Source organism: Sapajus apella, unplaced genomic scaffold (genome assembly GCF_009761245.1).
Source record: "Sapajus apella isolate SASKATOON/1434 unplaced genomic scaffold, GSC_monkey_1.0 scaffold16, whole genome shotgun sequence".
In the NCBI taxonomy this organism is placed as follows: Eukaryota; Metazoa; Chordata; class Mammalia; order Primates; family Cebidae; genus Sapajus; species Sapajus apella.
In genome coordinates this window covers 24,766,077-24,789,662 of record NW_022436956.1, presented here as the reverse complement: position 1 = coordinate 24,789,662, position 23,586 = coordinate 24,766,077, and the positions used below count along the sequence as shown (strand labels likewise).

Below are 23,586 nucleotides of genomic sequence, written 5' to 3'. Positions count from 1 at the left end.
CCCAGCTACTCAGGAGGCTGAGGCAGGAGAATTGCCTGAACCCGGGAGGCGGAGGTTGCGGTGAGCCGAGATCGCACCATTGCACTACAGCCTGGGTAACAAGAGCGAAACTCCGTCTCAAAAAAAAAAAAATAATAATAATAATATTTGCTTAAAATAAAAAAACTAAAAAAAAAAAATTTGCGTGTTTAAGAGAAACATCAGCACTGTATAAATGAATGTGCCTTAGTGAAACATGTTTATGATGTAATTCCACTAAGTATTAATCTGGCAATTTAAATATACAATTGTCCTATATAACAAATAAGGTTTAACAGTAGTAAAAAAAATACCACTATCTGACAACAAAGCAATAATAATTTTTAATCCATTGTCAAAAAGAAACACTTACCTTTCTGGGCTTTAATTGTCTGTTCTTCAATTTGTTTCAGACGTTCCATTAGCTCTTCCTTTTCACGTTCTATTCTTTCCTTTTCCTTTTCTGCTATTTCTCTTTTCTTCTTTTCATTCTCTAATTGTGCCCTTAAAAGAAATTGCAATTGCTGTTACAAATTAATAGACAGAAACATTATTCATGTAATAGAATACTGCTCAGCCATAAAAAGGAACAAAATAATGTCTTTTGCAGCAACCTGGATGAAGCTGGAGGCCATGATTCTAAGTGAAGTATATCAGAACATACAAATGCCATATGTTCTCACTTATAAGCGGGAGCTAAGCTATGAGAATGCAAAGACAGAGTGATATCATCGACTTTGAGGACTTGAGAGGGAATGGTTGGGAGTGCGGTGAGGAATATAAGACTACATATTGGGAACAGTGTACATTTAGGTGCACTACAATCTCAGAATTCATCACTATAGAACCCATTCATGTAACCAAAAATCACCTGTAGCCCCAAAACTATTGAAAAATAATAATAATTAGAAATGTCACTCATATGAAACCTAAGAACTAAGTGAATCAACTAAGAAGAAACAACGGCATAAATATTTTAACAGGGTTTTCATTATATTACACTTGTGTTCAAAATAGCATGTAGTTAAAAATACAGGACCACGTACGTATGTACATACATGTGCTGGGTTCCAATGTATTATTTATTGTGGGGTCACAATAAAGACAACTGAGACTATTTTTTAAAAATATTAAAAACTTAAACATGTAGGAACATCCACAAAAGATGGGTTTACAAAATGGCTAGTAAAGTGTAACTGTCGAATATATCCCTGTGTACGAACCATGTTTATAAGGCACACTGCGTGGGGGAAAAATCAGATTTACCATTTGCATGCTGGATGAACTCTGACAACAAATTAAATGTCAGCACCAAGAGTTACCCGCATAGTTGCCATGCCCCAAGAAAATGCCTTCTTTAGATTAACAGGAGCCCTCTGCTGGGGAAATAATAAAGGACTGAAAGAAGCAAACAAAGGCATGCATCTTAAAAACAGGGAAGGCAACAATTTTCAATCATTAAAAATAAATTAATCCAAGTTTAATTTCTCAGGTAGTACCCATTTATGCCTTGATACAAGATGACATTTCAGTTTCACCTCCTCTCACAACTCCATTAGAATGATAGTAGGTGGCTAATGATCTTTAAAAATATCATCAGAACTCAGTGGGGGAAAAAATGCCTTGATCATTTAGCTGCATCTGCCATGAGCCTGATGAGAGTGTAACTTTCTTCTTCTTCTTTTTTTTTTTTTTTGAAACAGAGTTTTGCTCTTGTTGCCCAGGCTGGAGTGCAGTGGTGCTATCTCGGCTCACTACAACCTCCACCGCCTGGGTTCCAGTGATTCTTATGCCTCTGCCTCCCAAGTAGCTGGGATTACAGGCACCTGCCACCACACCCAGCTAATTTTTGTATTTTTAGTAGAGATGGGGTTTCACCATGTTAGTCAGACTGGTCTTGAACTCCTGACCTCAGGTGATCCACCCGCCTAGGCCTCCCAAAGTGCTGGGGTTACAGGCCTGAGTCACCGCGTCTGGCCTGAGAGTGTTTGCCAAATTCATTCACGAAACATCTACCAAGAGCCTACCACTGGTCAGACTCTATGCTGGGGCCAAAAATATAAAGAGGAATAAAATTCACATGGGGAAACTCTATTATCAGACAGTGTTTTTTACTTAAGTTGAATCAACATTCAAATCACTATTTTGATAACTTAAAAACTCAGTTATGATTTCATCTCTGAAATTTATCTGAGTATGCTCTAATGTTCCACAAATAGATAGCACTGCCACCTGCCGTCAATTCTGAATTTCAAGTACAAAACCCTATAGTTTCTCAGCTTGCAGTCTCTGAAAAACTTATCAGCAAAATTTTGCTATCAAAGATTTCTCCCTTATTTATAAACCTGAATTTTAATAAAATTCCTGCAGCTCCTAGTACCCATCTGCCCCTAAGACAGAAAGAGAGCCCACCTTTGGGGCAAACAGGTGTTGTAAGTCAGCAAGAGGTCAGACACTGATGGTGACCCTCTAGTGTGCCAAGCCAAAACATGAAGGGTCACCACACCTCGCTGCTGGTTTAATAAATCCACCCACCATATAAGAATCTAGAAACACTGGGCATGGTGGCTCACGTCTGTGATCCCACCACACTGGGAGGCCAAGGCAGGATTGAAGTTAGGAGTTCAAGACCAGGGCGACATAAGAAGACCTCATCTCTTCTAAAAATAAAAATAAAAAATTAGCCAGGCATGGTAGTACGTACCCACAGTGCTGGTTACTCAAGGAGGCTAAGGTGGGAGGATCACTTATGCCCAGGAGGTCAAGGTTGCAGTGAGCTATGATCGTGTCACTGTGCTCCAGCCTAGCAGGCAACTGAGCAAGACCCTGTCAAATAAAAAACAAACTAGAGCCTTGTGGCCACTCATGCAAGGGAAGTTCCATCTCTGTTCTGGAGTTCTCTGTGCTAATAAGGTACTTTCTCAACAGCAAGGAGGAAAAGCCAATAACTATTCCTAACCCCAGTACTTGGGCTCACTCTGCAGGACATTAACTTCTTTCAATCCTATTTCAATTTATAAAGCCTATATAGGCAAAGAGATTTAAGGAGTTCTAGACGTATGAGATAACTCTGTAAGACATGAATTTAAGGGAAATTTCTGTTTCCCAATCTCTCTGGGCAAAAGAAAGGCCTGGTGGCCCCCACAGCGGCGGCTGACCTTCTGTGTTCTTTAGATAGCTAAACATCAGGCTCTGTATGAAAGCACAAGAAGCAAAACCACAGAACTTTCCAAGTAATTGCTAGTATGGCCAAAAGCAATTCTTTTCCATGCCAGGTTGTCTGCACCCTAGGATGTTGATTAGACTACCCAACCACTCCCCGGCCTCTGTGCAATCACATCCAGTGCTGCCACCCAAGCCAACTACCTTCCTCCCTCCTTCCCCAAGGTCCCAAGACAATTCTCGAGGAGCTCCACTGCAAACCAGATCTCAATCAGAAGGCTACCATCATATTCCACCAATAACAGCCTTTCAGATCCAGCTCTGGCATAAATGACCCCTTCTGGAGATGGATGTGCTGATTTTATTTAGCTTTTCCCTATCGATATTTTTTGTTCTTTTTCAGGGATAGAGGTGAAGGAGATATGGAAGCAGAAAAACAGACTCAAGATAATCCAGCCACAAACAAGTTGAGAGGGGTGGGGAATGGTCTTCCTACTGAAAAATGGAATAAGTATATAGCAGATATTTAACCTGATTATAGTATTTAAAACATGTTATATTTACTGTACTTTGTGAGGCTCAAAGCTCACATTTTATAAGAATCCTACCCAGACGAGAGCCATCTCCAGCCAACACTTCATTCAAATAATACAAATGCCTTCAGTCCTTTATATCACTCTGTGATATCTAGTTTTTACAGGCCTGTCTTGTCTCCTTTATGAAACTAGAGGATCTCGCTGCTCCCCCAAATGCTATTCACTTGAGAGGGCCTCACTGGCCCATAGGCACACCACACATATTTTTATCTCTACATATTCGTTTATGTTGGCTTCTCCTTCTGAACATATCTTCCCCTCTCTCTAGCCTTCAAGCCTTAGTCCCGCTTAGTCCCACTTTCCTCACCAAGTCTTTTGTGATTACTGTAATAATAGACGCAGATATTTTTATTTGGAGTATGGGTTTGGAAACACTCATTTCAACACAGTTATTCTATTTCAAGGACATAAAGATTATTAAAAAACTATTATTCCCTATATTAACATGCAAAAAATTACTTTAGAATATCTTACTTTTTAAAGAATATCAAATGGGCCCAATTACATTTTTCTTCATTGAATATTAAAAACATATTCAACTTAGTTTATAATAATATTAGAAATTATTATAATGGCTATTGTTATATTAAGTACCAGGTACTTTGCTAAATGCCTGTAAACCACTGTCATGCTTTCTTACAAAAACCCTTGAAGGTAAGAATATTATTTTCATATTAAAAGCAAGGAAACACAGGCTCAAAATTATCTGTTTGATGACTGTTAGAAGAAGTTTCAAATCCAGATTTATCTAGTTTCAAAGCCTGTGTTCCTTGTATGACACTAGCCGGCCTCGATACAGAATCTCCCATAGCTAACCTACAATTGGCACATGGATATGTAACTCTAAACTGTAAACTTGGGGCTTTCAGTTTTTACATGTGGAAACAATTTTAGCCATACAAAAAAGTGCAAAAATTATGAGTCATAAATCAATTTGGATGCAAATAATTTAAGAGCAAACACTACAAGGAATAACCACCCATAGTGTATACGGTCATCTTCCTTGCCAGAAAACCCCAAAGTTATGAAAATTATGGGGAGTAAATATAGCCAAAAATACCAAAGTACTGTAGGGAAAGAGGTCTCTTTACTACTCTTTCCCAACTACTGTTCTTGCCCAAGAGAGTCTAGCAGCACAGGCAGCATACCTGAGCATTCTCCCAGGTATGTCTGCTGGCTGCTTTGCCAATGGGCTTAATCAAAATTGTTTCCACACATACAGTTGCCATCTCTCTCTCTCTGACCTGTAAAGCAGGGAATAAATGACTCAGTATGCCATTTCTGAAAGACTGCCAATCCCTAGGTGACTAGAATAATGTATCTTCTAGGCATTCAAACTAAATAAGTTACTGAACTCCTACTGAGTATAAAGCAGACAATAACTGTTTACTAACGAAGAGCTATAAAATTTATCCAGAACTATGGATTATTGTGCCAAAAAAGAAACTTAAGTCTTTCACTTCCATCTAGGCCCTAGAGTAACTAAAATACAGCACCATTACCAAATGATACCAAGTAAACATACTACCTGTACTAGAAGCGATACAGTACTCCTCTATAAGCCATGAAATAAAGGACATATAGACAATTATATTAAGCTGAGAATGTAAATAACGTATCAACATTATGAATGAGCAGAACAGTTAGGCATAATACAGAGTGATGAGTGTGAGATACAGGAACTGTACATAAAGGAATTTCTCATTTATCTCATGCTAGAAGACCTTGAAGAGACAGTGAAAGCTTTAAGATGATTTTTAAAAATTAAGTAGAAACTAAAGGAAGTCTTCCCTTTGACAGAGGCAAATGCAAATCTATGATGGATAAAAATGTGCTGTATAGAAAGTAAAGCCCAATAAAGATTATTTTTAAAAAGCATTTAAGATTAGAACCACAATGTAATGCTAAAACACATCACCACAATAAAAAAGGTCAGAGCACATCAAAGTAACAATCCAACTCATTGCCCTTTTTTTTTTTTTTTTTTTTAAAAAAGAGAAAGGGTCTTACTATGTTGCATGTTGCCTATTGCCCTGATCGCCTTCAAATTCCTGTGCTCAAGCAATTCTCCTGGCTTAGCCTCCCAACTATCCGGGACTACAGGCACATGCCACCATGCTCAGCTCACCAACTTTAATGGTGGGATCAGTAATTACTAACAAGCTTTACACCCATATAAAAATGTTTTGTTACATGGTTAACCTCTCTAAGGCAGATAATTTGAGTTAATATTACAAAATAAGTAAAAATCAACAAAATCCCTTAATTACATAGAACAGCTGTTGAATAAGAAAAAAACCATTCAACAGAAAAACTAAAAATATAGTAGCAAAATATCTGGCAGATGGCTTCCTTAATTACGAGATACAAAGTACCTTGTATCTAGTATTTAAAATATGTATATTTTAAGGACCTACTCCATTTCTTAGACTATCATGTTGTTCCATAAAAATTTATTCAATAAAAGTTAACCTTAGTTTGGCCTCTAAATTTTTTCAAGTAAAGCAAAAAGTTGAAATTACTCTGAAACCAGATTTGGAAATTAATACTATTGGGCCTAATAATCTGATTCCAGGGTTAATACAAATTTTTATTCACTATCATTCCATTTTTAAAATTCTCAATGTAACATATTTAACATTTTCTTTTTTAAGTTAAAGAGAAACACAATTAAAAAGATTAGGGTCTTTGGCATTATCCTACTCGGCAAAGTGATGTTTCAGTTGTGTACTACAATGTCACTGACACTGTTTCAAAGTTAAATATTCAGCACATTCTTACCCTGAAAAAATTAATATAAGTCACAAGTAAAACAATTTTGAAAATTTCAAACTACTGTATCTAAAACAATGTCTATCAATAAAAAGCAAGTAATGCATCACAAAAAGCTATTTTCTCCAAGATACCTGTCAAAGATTTCTAACTTGAAAATTGTACGTACTCATTTTAAAGGACAGAGTGATAATACTGTCTTTGAATTTTAATACAATGAAAATATTTTAAAATACAAATGTAAGGTATATCTAAAAAACGGAGCAGTCTTAAATTTTAGATAGCCTACTCCTGTCAATTAAAAGTAAAAGGTCATAAATTCCATACCTTTCCAACTGCTTCTGGTGTTTCTCCTCCCTAGCCTGAGCCTTCATCTGTTGTACTTCAATAGTATCAGGCTTCCTTCTTCGCATGTATAGTTCATGGTTTCCCATACATAAGGCCAAAATCCGCTTATTGATTCTCAGACGAGGTGCATAAAAAACAAAATCCTGAACATAAAGTATTCCAAATTTAAAATCTTCCTGAGGGATACTGTGTCTCACAATAATCTGTACTAAATTTTAACATGAGGTATGAATTTTAATGTCATATAACATATAGTTTAGAAATCATACAATTTCATAACTCCCAGTGAGGATGACATACTTCCACATAACTGGTTCCTTATCTTTCGTATCCTACCAGTTTTGTAAAGAGGTTAATATTCTTATCTTTGTAATACATTAAATGTCATTTATTCCCTTTTGTTCTCCAAAGTAACTATGAACTGTATAAAGTTCCTTATAAGCCATTTGCCATTAATGTCAAAACTGGTTCTCTGTTCATGGCTGTAGAGGTTTTTTTTTTGTAACCTAGAACTGTTTGGGGTTTTTTGAGACAGTGTCTTGCTGTCACCCAGGCAGGAGTGCAGTGTGCAATCTCGGCATACTCCAACCTCTGCCTCCCAGGATCAAGCAGCTCTCATGCCTCAGCCTCCCGAGTAGCTGAGATTACAGGCATGCACCACCACATCTGGCTAATATTTCTATTTTCAGTAGAGATGAGGCTTCACCATGTTGGCCAGGCTGGTCTTGAACTCCTCACCTCAGGTGATCTGTCTCCCTCGAGCCTCCCACAGTGCCAGGATTATGCGCCTGAGCCACCGTGCCCGGCCTGTTCTCCTTATCTTTTATCTTTCCAATAACTAACAGAGTTAGGATACTAGAGTATACTTGACATTAGCGGAAATTTAAAAATCTATTTAAATAAAAAGATTTCTTAAGTTCAAGGCTTCAAGTTACAAAAATACAAAGTTTATAATGCAAAACTGTATAAACAATGTTAATTTAGAATAGGGCTACCTCCACTGCATTCTAGCCATCAATGAAGAAACGTTTTAAAATTGCTTCTTAGGAATGGTGATTGTTTTACTAACCTCCTAATATATATTATCTATCTTATAACTGAATTTCAAACAAAATTTTAATATTTACATCTTACTTTAAAAATTAAACTTTGGATTTTTATTAACATATATTATTTCATCACTGGGAAAGCTGACCCATGGAAAGAGAAAGTTCCTTGAAGCAATTTAATAAATGAACAATGTTATTCTTCAAGTGATATCATAGGAAAGTAGCAGATATGCAGTTCATACACAAAACATTTAAAAAATTACTTACAGGTGCCTTTTTGTCGATTGGCTTTATAACAAATTTTTTGTCATTAAATGAAATATTTCTGATTTCACTCCAGGGAAAACCAATTTTAGGTGTTAACCTTAAAAAATGAGAACATCTCCTTAATTAAAGGCAGGAACCAATGAACAAATCTCCTAACTAGTTAGGGCCTAAACTGGCTGAATGACCAATCTTTAGAGTTCCATATTTTCAAAGTGTATTAACTTATTCATAACTGCAGTTGACCTTATTTTTTTAAGAGGAAAATTAATAAATCACGTAAAACAATCGTCCAAAGATTTCATAAATATGTCATGAACCTTAAAAGTATTATAGTTATTTTCTTAAAATTATCTTAAAAAACTACCTGGTGACCCGAGTGTAGAACTGAGCCTCTTGGGGTTTGCACTAGCTATTTAGTTTTTATTCTGTTTGGATTCAAGCTACAATTACCGTTTAAATATGCATAAGAAGTGGGAGGGGGGGAAGGCCCTTATAACTTCTCATGTGAATTACTGGCAAGTTATTGAAGATTTAAAAAAAAAAAAAAAAAAGTACTTCCTTCCTATGTTTAATTTGAATATGTCTGAATATTCATGAATATACTAAAAATACTTATTTCAGTATATTTTAAAAGAATTTTATGGTATATGAATATGTCAACTTAAAAATTTTAGCCGGGTGTGGTGGCTCAAGCCTGTAATCCCAGCACTTTGGGAGGCCGAGGCGGGTGGATCACGAGGTCAAGAGATTGAGACCATCCTGGTCAACATGGTGAAACCCCGTCTCTACTAAAAATACAAAAAATTAGCTGGGCATGGTGGTGCGTGCCTGTAATCCCAGCTACTCAGGAGGCTGAGGCAGGAGAATTGCCTGAACCCAGGAGGCGGAGGTTGAGGTGAGCCGAGATCGCGCCATTGCACTTCTTCCTGCCACACGAGATCGGAAGAGCGTCGTGTGGCAGGAAGTTTTTTTTTTTTTTTTTTTTAAACAGTCACACAAATATTGGATAAATGGTCAAGATGGAATTCAAACTCTTGAGACTATACAGCAGTTACCTCCTTTTTACCACCCTAAAGATATAGGGAATCAAATTGGAATAAGTAATTTTGTTTCTGCCTTTTCATGTATTTTACTGTTTCAGACTATCCATCACATGCATCACTATTGTCCTATTGTCCTAATAACTACGACTGAGAAATGATTTTGACACCTATACTGGCCAGAAGGCATCTTTTAGCCAGGCTTCCGACAACACAGCATGAATTTCTACCTATTTATATTGCTTTTAGTTCGCAAGCTGAGTAGGTACTGCAGAACAGCAGTCTTTTCTACATAAAACATTCTTTTTTTTTTTATTCTTTGTCCCTCTAGAGAAAAACATTCTTTAGGTCAATATGCATGTGTTATACTGCCCTCTAATGGCCCCTGATATCAGTGTAACCTGCTTAAAACAGAGACTGCAGGAATGAAACATAGTATTTTATGCTGTATTTACATACCACTTCGAAAAATTCTAAAGCAATTGCCTCATATAATTCTCACAACAATCTTGTGAGGTAAGCCTGGAGGCTAATACAATAACTTTTTAAAAAATAAAAAAAATTGCTCCAATATATGCCTGAACAACAACAAAAAATGAAGAAGCCAGGCACCGTGGCTCACGCCTATAATCTTAGCACTGGAGAAGGCAGAGGCGGGAGGATAGCTAGAGGCCAGGAGTTCGAGGCCAGCCTTGGCAATATAGCAAGATCCCATTCTCTAAAACAAAAAAGAAAAAAATTCAGTTCACAAAAATTAGTCTTGAAGTCATTTTTGCTTTCCAAAAACTTCTATTCTGAATGACGTACATTCTAACTTGCTTTGTAATGAAAACATGAAAAGAGATTAGGGTAAAAGTAGTAAAATGCTTATTTGGAATCACATATGCTTTGAAATTAATATTTTATTAGATACTTGTAATAATAAAAATAATAAAATTCTGGAGCCAACCTAGAATAAATAATGTCTTAGGAAAAGGCATTAATTACTGGCATAGACTTGGATGCTTATGTGGTATGGTAAATAAAGTCTAAGACAACTGGAGTTATTAACCCTGAAAAGTCTTGTAAGAGTCTGGTGTATTTTATATTGCATGTATATGTTTATAATATACTTTATGTAGTATTTACCCATGTATTTATATAGTACATATACAATATGCAGATGTAAATATACATATATTATACATATGTATAATAAAATATTGATGAATTATATATGTATAATAAAAATATTTGGTCAATTTCAAAATATAATTATACTGTTCAATAGGCATAATACCGGGATGTTCTATTGTATTAATATCCACATATATTCAAAACAATTCCTATATATGTTCAAAAAACATCCTCTAAGCTATAATAGACATATTTATTAATTTCATTCTCTCATTGCTCTTGATTTCTTATATATATTCATTTCAATTTCAACCTATTGGTCAAGCATAATGGCATTTTACAGAATTATTCCTCACCTATTGAGGGAACAAATTTTAATTAAGTTACTAAACATAACTCACAAGAGCTAACGCAGCACAATTCAAATAAAAGATATCACTTCATTTGATAAATACACTGAAAAGTAGAACTCTGAACTTGCAGGGTGATTAAGAGGAGAGAAAATATCTACAAATCTATGTGGCATTGACTAATCTTTTAGTTTGAAACTAGTAGTAAGGGTAATCAAGACAAGAAAGTACTCTGACAAACAGGACAGAAGATTAAAGTCATTTAGCACTGAACAATGACTAGTTCACTATGCAACTAATTCACTTACTTGTCATCATGCTCATAAATATTCAGACCCAAAGCATCAACACCTAGCCACAGTTCAGTTCCCTTTTTATTTTTTATTTCAAAATAGTTGACTCCATACATTTCTAGATCTTGTGCAATCTTCAGGTATTCCATCATAGAATCCTCCCTGTTGAAATAAAACTAAATGTAACATATTTAAGTAGGAGCATATCAAACTAAAATTACAAATACCTTGAATTAAAAATTAGTGCTTTACATAAGTCAAATAATCTTTTGGAAATAATGTAATAATAAATGTTATGACATAAAAATATGTTTTAGGGGAAAAAAAAAAAAACATAGAAAATAGCTACCCAAATACCTTAACATTCCTCTATGTTCTTCATGCCAGTTCTGTATTCTTTCTTCCCACTGTTCTTTTGTTAGTTTGTGTTGTTCCAATACACTAAAAGGACAAAAGAAAATATAATGTCTTTATGATTCAAAATCATACACCTTAAAAGTATAGAATCCTTTTAGTAACTCGACTACAGGAGTTGTCAGACAAATTAATACACATGATGAAATTGCATAGAACTAAATTACATACTTACACACACAAAAAATGAGTGCAGGTAAAACTGATGCAATCTGAATAAGGTGGCTAGATTGTACCAATGTCAGTATCTTGTCTGTAATATTGTACTGTAGTTACACAAGATGTTACCATTAGGGAAGGCTGGGAGAAGGATACCAGGGATCTATCTTATTTTTTACAATTGCATCAGAATAATCAATAATTCTCTCAAAATTAAAAGTGTCTAGGATGCTTAAATTCTTTGAAATAACACATGCTCCAAAAAGTTACTACAAAGATAGCTTATAGGAACCCAAATATTTCAAAGGAATAAAATGTTATATCAAAAATTAAAGACCAGATTGAAACCAGAATTCTTGGGCCCTAATTCTTCCTTCATGTATTTGTATTTACCTTTTTGCCTACTAATTTTGGTTTATGTAGGTAATACTTTCAGTTAAATAAAAAGTAGAGTGAAAAGTCATACTCTAATCCAATACTCTCCAAATAACTTGTTTTTGTATCCTTCCAGTGTTCTTAATTCAAATGTGAACAAATACATTCTTTTTTTTTTTCTTTTTTGAGATGGAATGTCACTCTGTTGCCCAGCCTAGGAGTATGGCGGCACAATCTCGGCTCACTGCAACCTCTGCTTCCTGAGTTCAAGCGATTCTCCTATCTCAGCCTCCAGAGGAGCTGGGATTACAGGTGTGCACCACAATGCCTGGATAATTTTTTTTTTCTTTTTCTTTTTGTGTCTTTAGTAGAGATGGGGCTTCACAATGTTGGCCAGGCTGGTCTTGAATTCCTGACCTCAAGTGATCCGCCTGCCTGGGCCTCTCAAAGTGCTGGGACTACAGGCCTGAGCCACCAGGCCCAGCCAAACACAAACATTATGTTCTACTACTACTATTTTAACACCAAATTAGCAAAGTCATGTTTACAAGTTACCTACTATGCACACTACAGATCATGATTTCTATTCTCTTTGGCTCATATGATAATTACTCACCTTTATTTACCAGATCCTACTTTACTGATAGCAAAAGCTGTGGTGTTAAAATATTAGTGTTTTGCTATATAAAAAATCTTGTATGAAATCCAGGGATTTCTTGGCAGTATAAAGAAATCATAAAATCTCCCCTTGGACACATTACATACAACTTAGATTTCTTAACGAGGTCTGAGACATACCGTTATGTTCTTCTTATACTCTGCTCCTTTCTCTAGGCATCTTTTTCAAGCTCTTGCTTTTGGGGAGAAGAGTTTTATCTTCCTTCTTAGAGAGCCTAAGTTTTCAGTTTCTTGTCTTTCTTGCTGTCTGGCCTCTGGGCTCACAGACAGGCATGCAATCAGCCTTGGTGATATAACCCAGTGCAGTCGACTGCTCATCAATTATATGCCCAATGCCAGTACTAAAGTGGGCCTCAAAAATTTGCAGAATGAATGAAACAATTAGAAGAGTCAATTTTTCCCAATCCTTTTCTTTTTTTCTTTTTCAGAGCCAACTTTCTTTTATGGGCTGTGAAAACACTAACATCAGTTTTCATAACTGACATCCACTGCCCCCAATCTACCCAATCTGGCTCAAACACCCAATACTCTATAAAGACTGCTCTTCTAAGGTCACTATCTATCTCCTTTTTTTTTGTTTTGTTTTCTTGAGATGGAGTCTTTTGTCGCCTGGGCTGGAGTGCAATGGAGTGATCTCAGCTGACTGTAACCTCCGCCTCAGGTTCCAGCAATTCTCCTGCCTCAGCCTCTCCAGTAGCTGAGATTACAGGTACTTACCACCACATCCAACTAATTTTTGTATTTTTAGTAGAGATGGGGTTTCGTCATGTTGTCCAGGCTGGTCTCGAACTCCGGACCGCATGTGATCTACCCACCTCGGCCTCCCAAAGTGCTGAGATTACAGACGTGAGCCACCACGCCGGGCCCCAATTTCCTTATTCCAGCACTTTAGTTCTCCTCATACTTGACCTCTTGGAACTATTTGGCGGTGCTGATCATTCTCTCCATAAATTATTCTTTTAACTTGGTTTCTATGACATAATACTCTTCTGGTAGTATTCTTGTTTTCTGAGACAGAGTCTTGCTCCGTCACCCAAGCTGGAGTGCAGTGGTGCCATGCTGGCTCACTGCAGCCTCCACCTCCAGGGTTCTAGTGATTCTCCTGTCTCAGCTTCCCGAGTAGCTGGCATTATAAGCATGCACCACCACGCCCAGCCATCTTCTGGTATTGTTATTGAATCTCTGACCATTTTGTCTCAGTACAGTTGTCCCTCCACATCTATAAAGGATTGGTTCCAGGACTCCCTATGGATACCAAAAACTGTGGATGCTCACTTCCCTGATATAAAATGGTGTAATAGTTGCATATAACCCATGCACATCCTCTTGTTTATTTTCAATCGTCTCTAGGTTAATAATACCTAATACACTACAAATGTTTTGTATTGTCATCCTGTATTTTTAAATTTTTGTATTTTTTTTTATTGCTGTGCTATTTCATTTTTTCAAATATTTTCCATTTGTGGGGTTGACTCTGTGAATGCAGAACCCACAGACAAAGGCTGAGGTCCAACAAGGTCTACCCTAGGTCTTTTTCTCATTTGATAGTACTTGCAGGTTGATCTCTTTCATTCTCACGGCTTAATCATCACCTATTCACTGATTACTCCCCAAAACTGTATCTGTAGTCCAAGACTGTTCTAAAAGGTCTGGACCCACATATGCATATAAATAATAGATATCTCTCTTGGTTATACCATACATATTTCAAACTCAGTATGTTCAAAACTGAATTCATCTTCCCCCTCAAATGTACTTTTTTTCCTCTCATTTTGATAAAAGGTATTACCAAACACCCAGCTGCCCAAGTCAGAAACCTGGTATGCAAAAATTTATGTGTATCTAGCTCTTTTCCAAGAGAAGCAATACTATCTGGTGGAGCTAATTATCTATACCACGAGAGCTAAACTTTTCTATAATAAGAACAGATTACTAATTTGGGTTTTTCAATACAAGAAATCAGAACCGCTGAATTATTTTATTTAATTTGTCATTACCAAATAACGTAATTACTCATTTATTCCCCAGGCTGTACTTAGGATACTGAGAAAAAAGTGTGCTATATACCATACTGGAGTAAGACAATCACTGTAAAAATATCCTCACTGTTGTAAACAGAAAAGAAACAGGCATCTGATTTTATGACTAAGTCTCATTTAAGATTAAAATAGCTTGAATCAGTCCTTCATGGAATATCAACTCTGAAAGAACAACTTACACAAAATTAAGGGAGAAATCCTGAAATGGGCATTTGCACTAGCAACCACAAGCAACCTTATCTAAAGCATTTAGCCACCTTCCTTGTTTTTAAACAGAGTGAGTTACAGCACACATGTATTTAAAATAAACTGCGCTTGAGTGTGATTCTAGTGTTTAAAGGATTTTTTCATCACATGCCAATTACTTCATCTGCTGCTCAACCAAACAACAATCTGGTTTGACAGTGAAAAATACCGTACTTGTATAGATAAACCATTCTTGTTCTTTAACATTAAAAAAAAATTTACAGTAATTCTGATTATAAAGCAAAAGGTAATCCTTATATGAAACGAAATTCCACCATAATAGTCTGATTACTGAATTAAGTGCTTTAAATCTAAGACAAAGGATGTTAGGTTAGAGTAACATTCAAAACCAGAAGAATATAAACAGACTATCAAATATCTCATATTCCTGATTCTCTTGGTGAACAACTGAAGATGACTCTATCCTCTTCCAAGGTGACTACTAATGCCACAAAATTACACAGCAGAACACTATAACATTTGATAATTAAATTTTGGCCAGGCGTGGTGGCTCACGCCTGAAATCTCAGCACTTTGGGATGCCAAGGCAGGTGGATCATTTGAGATCAGAAGTTTGAGACCAGCCTGGCCAACATGACAAAATCTCGTCTCTACTAAAAATACAAAAACTAGCCAGGCGTGGTGGCAGGCACCTGTAATCCCAGCTACTTGGGAAGCTGAGGCAGGAGAACTGCTTGAACCCGGGAGGTGGAGTGTGCAGTAAGCCAAGATTGCGACACTATACTCCAGCCCAGGCAACAGAGCAAGGCTCCGTGTCAAAACAAAAATCAAATTTTAAAGTTACTATACTTGTGGCACCTTATAAAGCACGTATTAAAAGATGATATGTCTATTAACTAAAATAAACCTTAATGCCTACAAAGAAAATAAAAGTGAACATGAAGCAGTTGTCTTCCTTCATATTTCGTAACCATGAAAAAGAAACTACACCTAAAAGCTTCAATACTATTATAAGGAAATGGTGCAAAACTGTAATTTTAAGTTAATAGTAATGCACATTTTTACATTTAAATAGACATTTTTTAGGGCCGGGCACAATGGCTCATGCCTGTAATCCTAGCACTTTGGGAGGCTGAGGTAAGCATATCGTTTGAATCCAGGGGTCGAGACCAGCCTGGGCCACATAACAAAACATCATCCTTACAAAAAATACAAAAATTGGCTAGGTGCAGTGGCACACACTGTAGTCCCAGCTACTTAGGAGGCTGAGGTGGGACGATGGCTTGAGCCCAGGAGGCGGAAGTCGTAGTAAGCAGAGATCACACCACTGAACTTCAGCCTGGGAAACAGAGCCAGATCTTGTCTCAGGAAAAAAAAAATTTTTTTAATTCAGGAATGTGGACTAAAAATAGAGCATAGTAAAAACCTCTTTCTAGGTTCTAAAAAGATCTCAGTGTAGTCTGTAATATCAAGGATATGTATGCTACCAAAATTAAGAATCAAGATACTTAAAGTAATATTTAGGCTGGGCTCATTGGCTCATGCCTGTAATCCCAGCACTTTGGGAGGCTGGAGCAGGATGACTGCTTGAGGTCAGGAATTTAAGAGCAGCCTGGGCAACACAATGAGACCCACCTCTTACAACAAATACAAAAATTAGCTGGGCACAGTGGCACATGCCTGTAGTCCCAGCTACTTTGCAGGCTGGGGCAGAAGGATCACTGGAGCACAGAAGTTTGAGGCTACAGGAGCTATGATGACACCACCACACTTCAGCCTACGTGAGAGAGTCAGACCCTGTCTCTAAAAAATCAAAAATTAGTATTTGATGTTTGATTTTCTAGATTTCATTAATATTACCAAGTAACACTTGTATCACTTTTGACAATTAAAACTGTAAACCATATAGTTCATTAATTATAATCATAAACTGGAAGATAGTCAGAGCAGAATTATTATCCCCACTTTGCAGACTTAGGTATTGAAGTTCAGAGGTTTTAGGTTATGTACCTAAGGTCACATATACAGCAAAGCGTTGAATCAGTACTCAAAATTTAGGCCTTCTAATAATTTTTTCCTATGCCATGTTATTTTAAAATAGCCATTATAGAGGCAGTAGTACAGAGGCAGTAGTACACTGCAGATAAAAACAATGTGGCCGGGCGAGGTGGCTCATGCCTGTAATCCCAGCACTTTGAGAAACCGAGTGAGTGGATCATGAGGTCATGAGTTTGAGACCAGCCTAGCCAACATGGTGAAACTCCACCTCTACTAAAAATAGAAAAATTAGCTGGGCATGGTGGCAGGCGCCTGTAATCCCAGCTACTCAGGAGGCTGAGGCAGGAGAATCGCTTGAACCTGGGAGGCAGGGGTTGCAGTAAGCTGAGATGGTACCATTGCACTCCACTGGGTGACAAGAGGAAGACATCGTCTCAAAAAAGAAAAAACCAAAGCAAAGAACAATGCACTAGCCTAGAAGTATAAAAACCTAGTTTAAAAGCCTTTTTAAAAAGTCAGAAAATTTAGCTAGAAGCGGTGGCTCACACCTGTTAATCCCAGTACTTTGGGAGGCCAAGGTGGGGAGGATCACTTGCGGTCAGGAGTTCAAGACCAGTATGGCCAACATGGTGAAAACCTGTCTCTACTAAAAATATAAAAATTAGCTGGGCATGGCGGCAGATGTAATCCCATGTAATCCCAGCTACTTGGGAGGCTGAGGAAAAGAGAATCACTTGAACCTGAGAAGGGGACTTCAATCTCAATGAGTGAGATTGTACCACTGCACTTCAGCCTGGGTGACAGTAAGGCTCTATCTTAGGGAAAAAAATATAGTCAGGGAATTCTATGAAGAAAACACAGCCTGCCACTTATTCTCACTTATTAAGCACCTTCCTGTGTTAGAATTTGTACCAAGAAGCAGCAATATCCTTTCCTCAAGTCCAAATTATCACTGCTTCCATTTATTGCTTACCCTATGGGAATGAAGAAAGAAGCAGATCAACCGTAGGTAATTATAGAGCATATAAATCTATGGAGGTGCTAGGTCATGATTTTCAGAAGTACACCCGTGATCCAGCTGGCAACTTAAAATCTGATTAAAAAAAAAAAAAAAAAGCCAAGTACAGCAGTTCACGCCTGTAATCCCAGCACTTTTGGAGGCAGAGGCAGGCAGATCACTTGAGCTCAGGAGCTTGAGACCAGCCTGGGCAATATCATGAAACCCCAACTCTACAAAAATACATTAAAAAAAAAATTGTCATGTGCCTATAGTCCCAGCTACTTGGGAGGCTGAGGTGGTAGGATGGCTTGAGCCTGGGAGGCAGAGGTTGCAGTAAGCTGAGATCACGCCATTGCTCTCTAGCACAGGTGGCAGGACCAGACCCTGTCTCAAAAAGAAAAAAAATACCCTGAAAAAAATTTTATTTATAGACTTCTGGACTGTAATTTTCAAACAATATAATGTAAAGGCATGTTTCACTTACCGCTGGGGTAGGAGTCTATCATTAGCCAGGTATCCTGGCTTATGAATCTCTTTATTATAATCTGCATACTTGGCTTGGACAGCATAGGAGGCCAAAAGAACTGCAGTTTCTGGCGGGCAATATATCTCATCATTTAAGATGGCTTCTTTAACTTGCAAGAAGAAGAGTCTCTGGGTTATTTCTTGAATTAATTCCTCAGAAACATCTTCAGGAAAAAATTTAGCTCTAAACTTGAACTGCAAAGGATTCTCTTTTTTAACATCTTGCTGTGTCACCTGGAAAAATAATGTCAAGTGTATCAACAAAAATCTTAAGTTTACAATAATTGAACCTAGTCACATCAAATTCTTTTTGGAAGAAAGTAAGAAATAAAATAGAAGATTCTAAATCTATGAAGTCAGATTTTAGTGTATAATACTCTAAATCAGTAAACAAATATATGTGATAAAAGATTCTACGCTCTTGAATGTGACCGATAAACTCAGATTCTAATAACCAAATTGAAAACGTTTCTACATATTCTTGAGAAGCTTATCCTACAGATGTTTACATCGAAATTGACACATTGAGTACGCCATCTGTAATATTTGCTTTAATATTTGTTATAGGCCAAGTTTTCAAATCGGAAAAGTAAGCATTTTTTTTTTTTGAGATGGCAAGCTGATGGTGCCTGACTGAATTAAAAACACATGATACCTCTTAACGATTAACAGGTAACTACAAAAGGAAGCTTGGAATCAGTCAGACTGTTAGCTTTTCCAGCACAAATTCATGATAATTTCAACTTAACATAATTATTAATGTTATTGTACATATTTTACCTTTTTATTTAGTTTAAGCCATGTAGAATAACCTTTGCTGTCTACATACTGCAGCCCAAAAAACCAGACCTCACGCAAACCAACTGTTTTCACCACCTAAAACACAAGAAAAAACCAATTTCAGTTCAACATATACACTGAGTCTAGATTATATTACACTTCAAAAGAAGAACAAAATATGTGTATAGGTATACACATATTTCTTTGCCATAGAAAAGGTTAAATTTAACATATTGAAGGAACATTTTTAAAAACTCAAATTCAAGTTTTCTATACTCAGTTTTCTTTTTTGAGAAGGGGTTTTTACTGCTCTTGTTGCCCAAGCTGGAGTGCAATGGCACAATCTTGGCTCACCGGAAGTTCTGTCTCCCTTCAAGCGATTCTCCTGCCTCAGCCTCCCAAGTAGCTGTGATTACCGACATGCACCACCACACCTAGCTAATTTTTTGTATTTTTAGTAGAGATGGGGTTTCATCATGTTGGCCAGGCTGATCTCGAACTCCTGACCTCAGGTGATCTGTCACCTCGGCCTCCCAAAGTGCTGGGATTACAGGCATAAGCCACTGCACCCAGCCTCTACACTCAATTTTGTAGTGCCACTTCAATCCTCTTACTTGATCCACTTTTTCATACCTCGTTTTTTCTTATCTATCATGACCTCAACAATGATGGCCCGTCTTTAAAATACCCATCCAGTTTTCATAATCCTATATTTCTATTTCCATTTACCCCCACAAGTGCCCTATTGGTATATTTAGGGCAAACAGTATCATTTTGGTGATTAGAAAAGTGTCTGATAAAGCTTTGTGCAGTAGCAGTTATCATAGACAATGAGGTTTATCCAAGCACGATTATTGCTAATTGAAAACTTTTCCCAATACCCTGCTGTGACAACTTTGCAATATAGTCGACATTGGCAATTTTTGACAGTCTCTATGAAGACTGAATTTAAAAAAAAAAAAAAAAAAAGAAAAGTGTCTGATATATTCTGTGTTCTACCTTCACTGAGCAAGAAACCATTCCTGGAACATACCATAAATTCCACCCTTCTACAATTTTGCTCATGTTTTTTCTTCTGCCTAGAATGGGTCTTCTGTACTTTTATGACCTGTTAAAATAATTTATTCTTTAAGGACCAGTCAACTAACATGCCTTCTGTAAATAAAGCTCTCCTATCATCTAGATAAAATTAATCACTTGTTCCCTGATATTCCCATAGGACTCTATCTATCCTGCTATTAGAACACTTACTCTATTATTGTGTTATTAGCAGTGTGTCTATTTACCCTCCTTGACTGCATAATACTTATGGACAGAGATTACTGATTTATTTGTCTTAAAATCCATGGTATCTCACAGAATGATTAGCCTGTGGTAGGCACTCAAAAGTATTACAGTAAATAAAGTGGTGGAGTTAGGACACACTCCTAGGACTTGCCCACACTTAACAAAAGCATATGGTTTTTAAAAAATCTATATTTAAAATGAGGGAAATGAGCCAGGGGAGGTAAAAGTTCATTAACATTTTAAAAGCTTTATAGAAAGATTCATTATCAGTTCTTAAATAATAAACATTCTTGTTTTTTCCAGACTTTTTTGCTTTTTTTTTTTTTTTAAAGCAGGGTCTCACTCTACCCACACTGGAGTACAGTGGTACAATTCAGGGCTCACTGGAGCCTTGACCTCCTGGGCGGAAGCAATCCTCCTGCCTCAGCCTCCTGAATAGCTGGGACTACAGGCATATCCCACCACATCCAGTTAATGTGTTTTTTTGTTTTTTTCTGTAGAGGCAGGGTTCTTGCTATGTTGCCAAGGTTGGTCATAAACTCCTGGCCTCAAGTGACCCTCCTCCTTCAGCCTCTCAAAATGCTGGGATTATAGATGTAAGCTACTGCGTGCTCAGCCTTTAATTTTTTTGTTGTTGTTGTTTGTTTTTTGAGATAGGGTCTTACTCCATCACTCAGGCTGGAAGTCATGTGGTGCAATCTCAGTTCACTGCAACCTCCACAACCCCCACCCAGGGCTCAAGCAATCTTCCCACCTCAGCCTCCTGAGTAGCTGGGACCACAGGGGTACACCACCAAACACAGCAATTTTTTTCTATTTTTCGTAGAGACAGGGTCTCATGTTGCCCAAGCTGGTCTTGATCTCCTGAGCTCAGACAATCTGCCTGCCTCAGCCTCCCAAAGTGTTGGGATTACAGGTGTGAACCTTTGAGCCCAGCCTGCTTTTTAAAAAATAATCCTAAAACATTTGGCAGGACACAGTGGCTCATGCCTGTGATCCCAGCACTTTGGGAGGCCAAGATGGCTGGATCACTAGAGGCCAGAAGTTCAAGACCAGCCTGGCCTACGTGGTGAAACCCCATCTCTACCAAAAATACAAAAATTAGACAGTCCTGGTGGTGTATACCACCCATAATCCCAGTTACAACACACACACACACACACACACACACGCACGCACACACACACACCCCTCTTAAACCATTCCAGGCTTTTGGTTTCAAGACAGAAAACTGAACCTTTCTGTTTACTTTCCCATTCTTGAAAATTTTCACTGAAATGACACAGTTAAAAAACACTGGCTGGGCACAGTGGCTCATGCTTGTGATCCCAACACTTTAGAAGGCCAAGGCAGGAGGAGCCCAGGAGTTTCAGAATGGCCTGGGCAATGTAGGGAGACGTTGACTCTTTAAAAAAAAAAAAAAAAAAAATTAGCTGAGTGTGGTCACGTAAATCTGTATTTCTAGCTACTCAGGAGGCTGAGGTGGGAGGATTGCTTGAGTCCAGGAGGTCAAGGCTGCAGTGAGCTGTGATTATGCCACTGTACTCCAGCCTGAGTGACAGAGCAAGACCCTGTCTCAAAATAAAAAAAAATTAAAAATAAGAAAATTCTGGAAGATGTGGAATATAAAGTCTCATATTGATAATGCAAAAGCTGATCAACACCAAACAATGAAAAATTCAATGTGGACAAAAGGAGATCTCAAATAATCTAACTTTGGTAAAAGATAGGTTGCCCCAGCAGTGCCATAGAAAACATTCAAGCTCAGAGTACAGGAGTAGGAATGTACAGGCCAAAAGCAGCAGAGAGCAGTATAACAAAGCAGCTGGCCTCAGCTTCTGCCCCCATACTCTGAGAGATTCACAATGCTAGGTAAATAAAAGGGAGATGTACCACAGTAGGCACAAGGGATAATAGCTAAACTAACTTTCTTACACAGATACAAGAACCAGAGAGCTCAGCTGTGAAATGCTCTATTAGGCCCTATCTCCCCAGCGGTTTAGGTGCTCCTAGAATTTTTTTTTTTTTTTTGAGACGGAGTTTCGCTCTTGTTACCCAGGCTGGAGTGCAATGGGGCGATCTCAGCTCACCGCAACCTCCGCCTCCCGGGTTCAGGCAATTCTCCTGCCTCAGCCTCCTGAGTCGCTGGGATTACAGGCACGCACCACCATGCCCATCTAATTTTTTGTATTTTTAGTAGAGACGGGGTTTCACCATGTTGACCAGGATGGTCTCGATCTCTTGACCTCGTGATCCACCCCCCTCGGCCTCCCACAGTGCTGGGATTACAGGCTTGAGCCACCGCGCCCGGCCTGAATTTTTTTTTAAGTTAATATGTTTTTGTGAGGCTGTCCTTTGAGCGCCCATAAACTTTTGATCACATACTTTTATAAGTGAAACTCCCTGGGCACATAACTATAATATATGTATATTTATTTACAAATTACACACTGTCATGCTAATATACTATAAAGCATATATATTTTTAAACATTTTGGAAATGATTTTATATAAAAGATTTTATATACATATATATTTTTTTAGATGGAGTTTTGTTCTGTTGCCCAAGCTGGAGTACTTCCGCCTCCCAGATTTCAGCAACTCTCCCTCCCACCCCAGCCTCCCGAGTGGCTGGAATTACAGGTGCATGCCACCACACCCTGTTTGTATTTTTAGTAGAAACAGAGTTTTGCAATATTGGACAGGCTGGTCTCAAACTCCTGACCTCAAATAATCCACCTGCCTTGGCCTCCCAAAGTGCTGGGATTACAAGCGTGAGCTACAGCATCCAGCCTAAAAATATATTTTAATACTTCTTTCACCTTAACAGATGTTCTTACACACTCTTTGGGGGTGTGAACATTCACACTGTACTTTAATCCCACAAGAAGCAGCTACAGGAGAAGGCTAGTCAAGAAGAGTCAGCAAGAAGCAAACCAAAGGACTTCAAGCACTCAGAGTCTCCAACACAGAGCAGTTGTCCTCGATCTAACATCATAATCAGACATGGGGCTTTGCTACACATGGACTCATGAAGCTATGTGCTCTCATTTTAGAGGACCCAGTTTACTCCTGGCTTGACGTAAAGCTGCCAGCTCATTCCATACACACTT

The 23,586-nt window shown here is 37.8% G+C and overlaps 1 protein-coding gene and 1 non-coding gene across 5 annotated transcripts in view; one reads left to right on the top strand and one right to left on the bottom strand.

Annotated features, from left to right (window-relative positions):
- The window catches only part of RDX (radixin), a 100,895-nt gene that overhangs the window by 48,489 nt on the left and 28,820 nt on the right, over nt 1-23,586 (bottom strand). For 3 of the 4 annotated variants that reach the window (XM_032285644.1, XM_032285643.1, XM_032285645.1), the window contains 7 exons: nt 19,187-19,282; nt 18,366-18,640; nt 11,369-11,452; nt 11,027-11,173; nt 8,213-8,309; nt 6,876-7,039; nt 392-522 (listed from right to left, as the gene is read on the bottom strand). In XM_032285644.1, coding sequence (XP_032141535.1) covers nt 392-522; nt 6,876-7,039; nt 8,213-8,309; nt 11,027-11,173; nt 11,369-11,452; nt 18,366-18,640; nt 19,187-19,282 — 994 coding nt within the window. The remainder of the gene's footprint in view (nt 1-391; nt 523-6,875; nt 7,040-8,212; nt 8,310-11,026; nt 11,174-11,368; nt 11,453-18,365; nt 18,641-19,186; nt 19,283-23,586) is intronic. The other variant, XM_032285646.1, reaches the window with a different exon arrangement.
- On the top strand, nt 19,987-20,128 carry LOC116556480. The gene has a single exon (XR_004271026.1). It is a non-coding gene; the product is annotated as a U4 spliceosomal RNA (small nuclear RNA).